The sequence below is a fragment of the Muntiacus reevesi genome, chromosome 2, assembly GCF_963930625.1.
Source record: "Muntiacus reevesi chromosome 2, mMunRee1.1, whole genome shotgun sequence".
Taxonomy (NCBI): domain Eukaryota; kingdom Metazoa; phylum Chordata; class Mammalia; order Artiodactyla; family Cervidae; genus Muntiacus; species Muntiacus reevesi.
In genome coordinates, this window is record NC_089250.1 from 88,586,843 (window position 1) to 88,599,529 (window position 12,687).

Here is a 12,687-nt window from a genome sequence, read left to right on the forward strand (position 1 = left end):
TCTTTTTTGTTTGTTTGTTTTGTTGTTGTTGTTCAATCATTAAGTCGTGTCTGACTCTCTGCGACCCCACGGAGTGCAGCACACCAGGCTCCCTGTCCTTCACTATCCCGTAGTTTGCTCAGATTCCTGTCCACTGAGTCGGTGATGCCATCCAGCCATCTCACCCTCTGCCGCCGCCTCCTCCCTCTGCCTTCAATCTTTCCCAGCATTAGGTGTTTTACAGTGAGTTGTCTCTTCTCATCAGGTGGCCAAAGTATTGGAGCTTCAGCTTTAGCATCAATTCTTCCAGTGAATATTCAGGGTTGATCTCCTTTAGGATTGACTAGTTTGAGCTCCTTGCAGTCCAAGGGACCCTCAAGAATCTTCTCCAGCACCACAATTTGAAAGCATCAGTTCTTGGGTGCTCAGCCTTTTATATAGTCCAATTCTCACATCTATACATGGAAAAACCGTGGCTTTGATTGTACGGTCCTTCGTCAGCAAAGTGATATCTTCACTTTTCAATATGCTTTTTTGGTTTATAATTTTTAAATGACATATAAATGTTCCATGATCATTGTGGGAAAATAGGAAGAGGTAGAGAAGCAAAAGAAAAAGAAAGAAAACTACTCCGGTTCTTGAGAGAGGATCCCCAGGAACAGTTCCTCTTTATCCTGCTAGGCTTTTTCTTTTGCAAATAAACGTATGTAAATATAACCTTCTCCACTGGGGGCTGTGGAGCTTGCCTTGGGTGCCGATGCTTCCTTCGTGGACACTATTGTCACTGTGTACAGAGCTGCATTAGCACGCTCAGAGTCATGGTCAGTGATCATTATCCCCCGTGGGTGTGTGGGGAGATGCCAGGTGTTTGCCAGCCATGCCCTGGGCAGAAGAGTTAATGACTGTATTTGCTTTATGTTAAACAAAAAAGACCTATGAACTTGACAGGAGCACAGAAATAGACATTTATGTCTTACATCTATAAAACTACTCATGTAAAATATATTGATGAATATTCATTTTAATAACATCTTTACTTGGAAAGCAAGTTATTATAAAAATGTTTGCATTTATAAAATTTGGAAAATTATAAAAATTTAAGTCATAGCCTTCCCCTTCTCCACTTAAATGTGGTCTGTGCTTACTCACGTGCATAGGACAGAGTGTGGGAAGAGGGGACCGATCTGGCAAACACTTGCCCAGCAGGTGATCCAGGTCAGCATCAACAGCAGTAAACCGTGTGGGTGGTTTATACCCTTGATGTGATAGGAGTGGCATTTCTGTGATCTTCCTCTCCAAACACATAACCTCAGTCAGGTTAGGGAAAAACTTTAAACAGATCCCAACTGAGGTACATTGTAGAAAAATCCTTGCCCAGTACTTCTCAAAACTGCCATGGTCATCAAAAAAGGGAAGTCTGAGAAACTGTTACTCTGGAGGAGCCTAAAGAGACAGGATGACAATGTCATGTGGTGTCCTAGGTAGGATCCTCAAACAGGAAAAGGACATGGGTAAACAGTAAGAAAATCTGAGCAAACTATGCACTTCAGTTAATAATGATACATCATTGTTGGTTCATTAATTGAACAAATAAACCAAAGTATGTAAGATGGCAACAGCTTGAGAGCTGGGGGAGGGGTATAAGAGAACTCTCCTATCTTTGCAACTTTTCTGTAAATCAAAAATTTTTTAAATTGTTACCTAATTTTAAAAAAAGTTTATAAATTCTCATGATATATTTACAATCAGAATGTTTAAAATAAGAAAGAAAAACATATAATGGTTCTTGAGTAGCAACCCTACAGGTTTTTGTTACTTTATCCAACTACCATAGGATTCTGCAAACTGCTGACTCCACTGTTTCAAATAGAGTGAAGACTAATAAGAAGCCAGTTTTGTACAGCCCTTCCTGTACATACTTGCCATGAGTGTCCTTCTCAAACTTGAGAGGCAGGAGGATTTCCTGTTTCTGCTGTCTGTATTGAAATGCACAAGACGTCCCCTTTAAATCTCCCCCTGTCCCGTGATCTTCAGGTTTAGGTGAGGGACTGTTTGGGATGTCCTTGGTCTGTAGCCCCCACATCTTCACTGAGTTCTCTGAAGGAGGCTTTTGTACCCTACTTATTTCTTCTTATGATTTTTGGTGACAAGTACAATGAAAGAAATACGTATCTTGTAGAAGAAGTCCTTCGTGAGGAACTGAGTGGGTTTTACAGGGCAGACTCTGTAGTGAATATGAAAGAGTCTTAGTTTCCCGCATTTTCTCCCCTCTTCCTGGTTCTTAGGGGTCCTAGTGTTTATAGTTCCATCATGTGCTCCCAAATATGACAGAGAACTTCATTGATTTCCCCTTCCCATCTTAGACTTACAAGAGTTCTTAGGTGTAGGCAGATTAGAATTCTTTTCAAAAAGGTTGGAACTTTCCAGAAAACAGTGTTTAGGTATCCAAGTGGACCAGGTATCCAACAAAAGCTGTATCCATACAACAGTGTAGGGTATTTCCTGGCTTTTCCGGGGTCCATTTCTGCCCATTTGTGGAGTCCAAGCTCATACAGCTTACCACACAACAGGCTAACAAATCGAGACAAGTTGTTAGGGCAAGGAATAGTGACTTTGTGCAGAAAACCAGCAGGCTGAGAAGACGGATTAGTGTCCTAAAGATCCATCTTAAGTAGAGTAGGAATGCAGGGTGTTTTAATACTAAAAGGCGAGGGAGGAGTGTTTGGCTGTTGTCAGCTTCTTGCTGGGAATCCTTTGTCCTTGCGCCTGCCCAGGTTTCTCAGGTTGTGACATCCTGTAACCCTCCAACAAGATAAATGTTATTCTCTCTATTCTCTGAATGAATGGGGAAGTGTTATATCCTTAAATGTCAGAGCCTTGAGTGTGGGCTGTCCTGTATATGTCCGGCTATAGGCCACATTCTTAACTTGTAGCAAAAGCAATAGGATACAAAGGTTAAAGTAAAAGAAACAGTACGATATGAAATCAGATTCTCTCACCTGTTACACCTTAAGATACCAGCTCTTCAGCTTTGAAGGCCCTTCCTATGTCTGGCCCAGCCCTGGCCAGTGGATCTGTCATACCTCCAGCTGATCTTTCCAGGGTCCCTTTTCTATAAAAATCTTTAAGTTCACTTATTTTTAAAGTTACTCTTATCCTGATCTGAAAATTTACCCTTTTCTCTAATGGTAATCTTTGTCATTGATGTTTTAACTGAAGAATCATACTTGTTTTGTACATCTGCTGAATGAGCACATGGTGAGAAAGGATTCTGCTGGAATATGTGTGACTGCTAACTCGCCCCTCTTGATATCAGCTGATGATTTTATGGCAGTGGGATTGTCTTTTTGCCAATGGGCAGAGGTGTCTGTCCACTCTTGTAGTTGGGGGCCTATGACTGGTGGGCAAAGTGCTGTATCTTTTTTTAAAGGACTTTTTACTTTGTGTTGGGGTTTAGCCCATTAGCAGTGTTGTGATAGTGTCAGGTGAGCAGCAAAGGGATTTAGCCATGGATACACATGTATCCATTCTGCCCCAAACTCCCCTCCCATCTAGGCTGCAAGATGGCCTATCTTGATGGAAAGAGCATAGACTGAAATCAGGCTCTTGGGTTTATATCCCAACTCAGTTTGGGGCAAATTCTTGAACTTCATTGTACCTACAAAATGAGATCATTAAAAAAAAAAATCTATAAAGAAAGGATATAGAACAGTGCCTGTTACATTCTGTGCGTTGTTGTCTTCCCAAGAGTTCTTAAATATATGTATGAGACTTTCCTCTAAAAAGGAACTATTATCCCCACCTCTGGTACAGCAGTTAAAGGGCGGTATTTTATTTTAATTGCTAAAAGATGAGGAAAAAGTAGAGAGAACCAGATGGGAGAGTGGGCCCCAGGGAAAGGTATCTGGTGAAGTCTGCCACTCCATTCCAAGCACATTCACTTAAGTTTCGCTAATGTGGCAGTTGTGGGCATGAGGATAATTTTACATATGAAATGAACCCCATGCCTGAGTGATGCATGGCTGCATTTGCTTTGCATTTCATGCCTGGTGGCTTCTTTTTTTCCCCCCTCCTCTTGTTTTATACAGTCACTGAGGAGAATTAATAGGGACTTGAACACTATTATATTCATATGGGTGAGCTGAGCACCAGCTAACAATACTGCTATTCTAAGATGCAAATTCCTCCTTGTGGACAGAATCAGCTCAGTTCTTAGCTTCAGCGCCTGGCCAGTGCTCCCACAAACAGAGTTCCCATTGACGTCCAGAGGGGCTCTTAGCAGGAAGGAATCACCAGCTACAGTCGAGATTTACCCTATGTGTTATGGTCATATGGGTTCCATGTGGCAGATGGGGTGGGGTTGGGCGGGGCATGGCTGGAGAAACATACATACTGTGCTGGGGAGGTCATAGTTCCTACTCACTGCAGCATCTTAGAACTGTGTGCTGGTTCATCCTATTCATCCTTTGGCCTCAGGAGTGCTCTCAGTCAGCTACTGAGGAGTAACACTCTCATATTTCTCTTGGATGAGGTATTAATACTTTAATATTTCTGTATAGCTTAACCAAGGTGGCAGTTAACTGGGAAAACTTCTTTGCATTTTGCTACTGGTTTAACAAGGAAGAATAAATCGTGTTAGATTTGTTTCTTTTACTTTAACCTTTGTATCCTATTGCTTTTGCTACAAATTAAGAATGTTACCTAAAGCCTGAAATATACAGGAGAGCCCATTCTCCAGGTGCTAATCTTTAAGGGTATAATACTTTCTTATTCCTATGGAGATAAAAACTGCAGAAGAGAGAATAGCATTTGTCTTGCTGGAAGTCTACAGGAACATCATGATCTGACCTATGTGGACAGCTGTAAGAACAAGGGATTCTGAACCCATAGAAGTTTACAACTAACCACACCTCTCCCTCACCTTGCATTTAAAAGTGCTTTTCTAAACCCCTTTGGGGGAGTTTAGGACTTTTTGAGCACAAGCCTCCCGTCTCCTTATGGCACTGCAGTGAACCTCTATTCCAAACTCAGAGTTTTGGTTTGCTTGGCCTCACTGTGCATAGGTCACATGAACTTATTTGTGGTAACACTGGTACAGTAAAGTTGGAAATTAGGATCTTTGGAACATTAGGTCTCAGAGCACCTAGAAGCTTATTAAAAACCACCTACCCTGTATTTGTTTAGATCCAAAATTTATTTCATTCTTTGCCCCACTGAAAAAATGAAAGGAAAGCTGGACAACTACTCCCCTCAGCAATGGCTGGCTCTCTCAGCTTTTATGCAGAAACCCTTTCTTGCTTTGTAGTATTTTCTTTCTCCTTCCCATTCTCATAGCAGATGATACTAAAATTTATACCTTATCAAAGGAATCCATTGGTAGCTACCTTACTTCCCAAGTTACACTTTTTTTTTTTTTTTCCAAGTTACACTTTTTATTCAAGGCTTTCTTAAAATTGTATCTCCTAAGATACCATCCTTACATTCAGGAGAGGTTTGCTGTCTCATCTTTAAGTTGTGTTCATTTTACTGTGTATGAGTTGATTTTTGCAATGTAAATCTTTACAGTAATGTCATCACCCTTGAGTTGCCTTATTTTTTTTAACTTTTTATTTTGTATTCAAGTATAGCCAGTTAACAACATTGTGATAGTTTCAGGTGGGCACAAAGGAACTCAGCCCTACATATACATGCATTCTTTCTCCCCCAAACTCCCCTCCCATCCAGGCTGCCACAGAACATTGGGCAGAGTTCCCTCTGCTACGCAGCAGGTGCCTGTTGGTTATCCAGTTAACTATAGCAGCGCGTACACGTCCATCCCAAACTCCCCAACTAGCCCTGCTCCCCATCCTCCCGCTGGCAACCAGAAGCTTGTGCACACTTGAGTTGCTTGGCGTGAAGGAGCTGTAAAGCCAGACTGCCTAGGTTTGCATCCTGACTCAGGCACACGGGCTTCTGACTTTGAGCATGTCATTGACCTCTCAGCTTCAGTATTACTTTCTGTGAAATGGGAATACCTGCTCATAGGTATGGAGCTGAATGAGTTAATTCATGTAAGGTATCCTTAATACTGTTATTTTCACTGTTATACACTGCATTTTTTAGGCTTCACTGATGCTTTGGTTAAATTTGGGTCGAAAGAGCCTCATATAACCAAAAAGCATCATTTTCCTCATCAAATTTGATAATTTAATCCATGAAACATTAGCAGGGAGTTTGAGGTTCCTTGAGGTTCTCTAATGACTCTTAATGTTATTATCTGTAAAAGCAGGTCCTATTGTTTTCTTCATTGATTCATTTATGAATTTGTCATTCCTTACTCATGTCTGTATAACTCCTGGAACAGAGGAGGTGATTAAACAGTGGTTTGGAGGGGAAGATGACCGAAGATACATCATAGGTAGGAGTTTAGACAGCAGTCACCTGCAGCCACGGGTTTAACCCAGGTAGGCAGTGAGCTGACAGTGAAATCATCAGCTGACTACTGGAAGAATACAGAGCCATTAAAGGAAAGCTTTGCTGTGTGTACTGACCGGTGCAGAGGGAAGGGGCCCGACCCAGTCACTGGTGGTTCTGGTGGACTTGCTGATGGCATCGTGAGCAGGGTGAGAGACCTCGTGAGTTAGAAGCACAGGGCTTCTCTTCCATGCTGGGCTCGGCAGCCTGGAGCGTTGGGATCCTCACCTCTTCAGTCCATGAGATGAACCCAGTACATCTACCATCCGAGATTTCACAGTGCCTGGAAACAGCCTTTGGACTAAGGTTCCACATGGCCCTTAAGGAAAAAAAAAAACTTCCAAATTAGAATTTTTTCTTTTCTTTACTGAACAAAGTGCACCAGAGAGACGTGCTGAATCTCATTTCCTACACTGAGATCTTGTTAATCGATTTTTTTTAATCTGGCCTTGTATTTGTATGATATGTGGATCTTCATTCAGCTTTCCCACAGTCTTTTCACAGCTTCTGTTCTGCCAAGGAAGGATTTTATTTGGTTCTCTCCTGAAGCAATTTTATGGAAATCAGGTGCTTGGGATGAAGATGGGCCCCTTGGGTGAGGGGCTCATTGTCCTGTCCCACAGAGGGCAAGGCTCTTGTGATGCACATGAACAGGCTGAGCTGTCCTGAAAGGGCCTGGGTGTCCTTTGAGAGGGTTACCCCCGCTCCCTCCTGGAGACCAGAGGGAGCACCTTTCCTGCGCTTATCTTCATGATATGTGGAATGCCCTATAGAAAAGCTAGACAGAGTGCTCCAGGGTGCAGCAGAAGATGAGATTATTTCCTTAGAAATGCATTCAGGTAACCTGCTGTATTCCTTGGTGAAACTGAAAGCAAGGAGAGAATCCTTAGAAGATGCTGCAGGGACTCGGGACTGATGAGTCCAAAGGCGTGGTGGTTGTACACAGCCGAGAAGTCGCCTCAGCTTGCATTCAAAAGTGTGTGTCTGCACTGCTGTGTTCAGAATGGATAACCAGCAAGTGTGAGCACAGGGAACCCTCCTCAGCGTCATGTGCCAGCCTGGCTGGGGTGGGGGTTTGGGGGAGGATGTCTTTATGTGTCTGTATGGCTGAGATCCTTTGCTGCTCACCTGGAACAACCACAGCATTGTTCATTGGCTATACCCCGACACAAAATAAACAGTTTGAAGTTTGGGAAGAAAAAGATAGTGCATGTCTGTGAGAGATGGAGAAAAGAGTCAAAAGCAAGTGTGGGGCATGGCTTGGGTGGATAGACACAAAGGAAGAAAATGTTTTTCTCACTAATTGGCCATCTTTGGTGGAAAGTGTAATATACACTTTAAAAAAAAGTTAATTCCTGATAGAAATTACTCAGTAAAATATTATATATGTCACTGCTTTCTTTAAAAGACTATCCTGAATGTAATGGAACCTATGATTACAGATTAACTTTTGAGATTAAAAGTATGAATCTCCTTCCGTTTGACTCTTAAGCTGTGTTGGGCTCAAAAATCAAAATGCCCATAATGCTGCCCATTTTATGTTTGCTCTCTTTTTGTTTTTCACTGAGTTTTTTTGTCAGTGGGATTCCTGCCTTCAACTATAATGCTTTTCTCAGGTTATTGATGATACATGTATTATATATATTTTTTGGAGTGGGGGGGTGCTGAGGTTAAGAACTACCCAAGGTTATTACGTAGGTATTAAGTAGGAAAGCTCAGATTCAGAAATTGATTATCAGGCTCGTTAGACTTATAGATGCTCATGCTAAGTCACTTCAGTCATGTCCAACTCTGTGTGATCCCATGGACTGTAGCATGCCTATGTCCACGGAATTCTCCAGGCAAGAATACTGGAGAGAATTATAGATATTTAAGAGTAAATGAATTTAGGGGTGCTAATTAAACTTGGCCATTTGAACATATATGTTCTCTCTCTTCCTTCCAAACACCACTAAAAAACTGGTGGTGAAGGAGTACATAAAGGGCATAAAGCCACAGAGGGACAAACTAGGCAGGTGCCACATAAGGCAAGATATGCCAGCGTTAATCGATGAGCAGGACGGTTCTGCAGCCTGGAGGATCCCGGCGCTGGAGGGCAGTGTGTGGCGGGGACAGGCCAGCAGAAGATAATCTATTGCACAGAGCAGGTTGGTGGAGTGAGCTGCGGTGGAGCAGTCTGCAAAGAGCTTTGGGCTGCTTCTAAGATGCTGCTCGAGTAAATGCCAGCGGAGACTGCCGCCCCACCCAGGCTCTTGACTTGGGTCACCGCTGCATCCCATCGCCCAGGCTTCTCCTCAGTCATGGCCTCCCCACATCCACCTAAAAATATTAGAACTAATATGTGAAGTCAGCAAAACTTCAGAATACAAGATTAATATTCAGAGATCAGTTGCTTTTCCATAGATTAATAATGAACTACTGAAAGAGAGAGTACAAAAAAAAAAAAAAAAGTCCTGTCTAAAATTTCATCTGAAAGAATAAAATATTTAGGAGTAAACTTAACTCTGAAAACTATAAAACACTGATGAATGAAATCAAAGATGATACAATGAAATGGAAAGATACCCTGTGCTCTTGGATTGGAAGGATTTTGTTAAAATGGTCCTACTATCCAAAGCAGGCTACACATCCAATGTAGTCTTTATCAGGATACCCATGATGTTTTTTTGTAGAACTAGAACAGATAATTTTAAAATTCCTATGAATCCACAAAAACCCCTAAATTACCAAAACAATCTTGAGGAAAAAGAACAAAGCTGGAGGTATCACCTCCCCAGGCATCAGATTATGCTACAAAGTACTAGTAATCAAAACAGCATGGTACTGGCACAAAAACAGACATATGGATCAATGGAACAGAATAGAGAGCTGAGGAATAAGCCCACACATTTATGGTCAAATTATTTATGATAAAAGAGGCAATATACAGTGAAGAAAAGACAGTCTTATCAATAATTGGTACTTGGAAGACTGGACAGCTGCATGCTAAAGAGTGAGATGAGAATGTTTTCTCACACCATCTGCAGAAATAATTCAAAATGAATTAAAGACCTAAATCTTGCAGACCATAAAGTTCATTGAAAAGAATATAGGCTGAATACTCTTTGACATAAGTCATAGCAGATTTTTTGGAATCTGTCTCCTGAAGCAAAAGAAATGATAGCAAATATAATCAAGTGGACCTAATTAAACTTAAAAGCTTTGGCAAAAGAATCCATTTACAAAACAAAAAGACATTGTACTGTATGTGAGAAAATATCTGTAAATGATGACAAACAAGGGGTTAATAATGAAAACACATAAACAGCTCATCCAACTCAATATCACAAACCAAACAGCCCAGTCAGAAAATGGGCAGAAGACCTGAACAGACATTCTTTCAAAGAAGAAATACAGATGGGTAATCAGCACGTGAAAAAATGCTAACATCAGTAATTATTAGAGAAATCAAAATAACAACAATAGATCACCAAGCACTAGTCAGAATTGCCACCACCTAAAAGTCCACAAATGGTATGTTGGTGAGGATGTGGATTAAAAGGGAGCCCTCCTACACTGTTGGTGGGAATGTAAACTGGTACAGCCAGTATGGAGAATAATATAGAGTTTCCTCAAAAAACTAAAAATAGAGTTGCCATGTGATCCTCCAGTCCCAGTCCTGGGCATATACCTGGAGAAAACTATAATTAAAAAAGATACATGCACCCCAGTCATCCTAGTTACACTGTTCACAATAGCCAAGACCTGGAAACAACCGAAGTGTTCATCAGCAGATGAATGGATAAAGAATTGGTACATTCTTTATTATTCAGCCATAAAAAAGAATGAAACCCTGCCATTTGTAGCAATGTGGTTGTACTTAAAGAATATTATGTTTAGTGAAATAAGTCAGAGGAAGACAAGTAATTATCAGTTGGTATGTAGAATCTAAAAAATAAAACAACTGAGTATATATAGCAGAACAGAAACAGACTCACAGACACAGAAAACAAACTAGTGGTGACCAGTGAGAGGAGGAAAAGGTAGAGGGTCAGGGTAGGGGATGAAGAGATGCAGAGTGTTGTATATGAAATAGATAAGCAACAAGGATATATTGTACTGCACAGGGAATTATAGCCATTATGTTATAACTTCTAATAGAATAAAATCTATAAAAATACTGAATCACTATGCTGTATGCCTGAAATGAACATAATATTGTAAGTTAGCTATACTTTTTAAAAAATGAAGCTGAAAGCATGTGGAATCTTCCTGGACCAGGGGTTGAACCTGTGTCCCCTGCGTTGGCAGGTGAGTTCTTAACCACTGGACCGCCAGGGAAGCCCTAGAATTCCTTTTGATTCATGTCACAGGTTTTATCAAATGCCTACCAAGAAACTGATCTGAGCATTTTTGCAAGTAACTTCTTGAAATATGTTCTTAATGCATCAGGCTGTTGATAAATAACTCATTGTTGGTAAATAATTCATTTTTTGCGATGTATTTTTAATTTCACTGGAGTTGTGCATGTTTGTAACAGTTAACCAGACTACTATCAGTACATAATTTATAAGGATGAGATATCCATGAAAAACAAAGACTCACTTCCTATTGTATAAGCCCAGGACTGAGGCAATAATTCACCTGTTTACTCCCTAAAATAGGGGACCTGCTGCTTCTAGTCCTGACTGGTTCAAAGGGAAATTATGTCAGTATTTATCTCATTTGATTGCAAGTAAAAAGTAAATGATCTGCCTTTGAAGATGTAGCCAGTGTTCATTAGTGGCTTTGGATAATGTTTTCCTTGAGTGATACAAGTACTGTTTTTCTTTGTTGAACTTAACCTGTTTTCTACTTTATGAATAACATTCCTTATTCCTTCAGAAATTACTGTGGCAGAAGATGTTAGCATAACCCAAAGCCTTTGGAATACCTATGGCTTTTTTCAAGCTTACAAACATGTGATAGAGCATATTTCTTTTTAACTGAAAACTATACATCAGAAAGATTGACCCAAACCACTAAGGTGACATTGAAAAGGGATAAAAGTGAAAAAGCGGGAGGTTGTTAAAGTGATTTTGCATACAGGGTGAAAAAACCAGTTTTATAAGTGTGCACCTTGGAGAATGGACTGGGCAGAAGTTCATTAAGGAATAAATGAATAACACCTGGGGCTTTGCATGGAACACTTGCTTAGCATGGATTGTTGGTGTGAAGGTTTGCTAAAATCGAGAAGCAGCATGAATAAACATTTGGGTAATTGCACCCTCTGTGTTGTATGGTTGGACCACATCTGAGCGTTGTCTGGGTCCTTGCAGAAGACAACACTTAAAAAGTGTGGTTGGAGTGAAGCTTTTATACTTCTTTCAGCAGAGCTCACTTATGCATCCAGAAGGGCTTCTCCCAGAGCACTGAGCTTGCCGTCACTGGCAGCGTTCAGACTGGAACATTTGCTTCATGATGGGGAAGTTTTTCTGGGTTGTGACCCCACGGCCAAGACCATGTCTGGCACACAAGTGTTCTGTGAGTAAGAGACTAATGATCATCTCTTAGGAAGAATGTGCTTGGAGGTGCCTATGCTGGGTGTCTCATAGTCACCTTCCAGGTGAGCACTCAGCCCAGTGCTCTGTGGCATTCTAGAGCACTGCCTGGTGGGATAGGGTGCGAGATGGGAGGGGGTTCAGGAGGGGGCAGACATGTGTGTACCTGTGGCTGATTCGTGTTGATGTATGGCAGAAACCAACACAATATTGTGAAGCAAGTGTCTCTTCCAATAAAAAAGAAAAGTGCATCTAAGTTGGAGACAAAAAAAAATTGATCACATTTGTGGGAAATCCTGCCACAGAGACACTTGTGCATCTTCTGGACTAGATACACAAGTTGCAAAATCCCCATCCTCTACCTGCTTCCTTTCTTCTCATGCCACCACTTTCTCCATCACAGAGCATCAGAACTACTTTGGAATCGATGAGAACCTCGGCCCTGTGGCAGTCAGCATCCGGAGGGAGAAGGTGGAAGACCCCAAGGAGAAGGAAGGGTCCCAGTTCAACTACCGGGTGGTCTTCAGGACAAGTGAGGTACTGGGCACGCGTGGTGTCTGTCCTGGGCTGGGCCTCTGAGTCACTGCTTGGGTTGTTTCCCATAATGTGTTGCTTTTATTGTCAGTGTTGATCACACCAGTTAAGATGACTGAAAGGGCTTACACTATTTGGTTCCGAGTGAAGTATTTGAAAACTGGTGATGGATGTTAAGTGGCAGTGATTTTACTGTCACCTT

At 41.4% G+C, this 12,687-nt stretch overlaps 1 protein-coding gene across 10 annotated transcripts in view; it reads left to right on the forward strand.

The window, feature by feature from the left end:
- Positions 1–12,687, forward strand: part of SIPA1L2 (signal induced proliferation associated 1 like 2) — a 233,150-nt gene that overhangs the window by 127,716 nt on the left and 92,747 nt on the right. For all 10 annotated transcript variants that reach the window (XM_065922299.1, XM_065922302.1, XM_065922298.1 and 7 more), the window contains one exon: positions 12,355–12,488. In XM_065922299.1, coding sequence (XP_065778371.1) covers positions 12,355–12,488 — 134 coding nt within the window. The remainder of the gene's footprint in view (positions 1–12,354; positions 12,489–12,687) is intronic.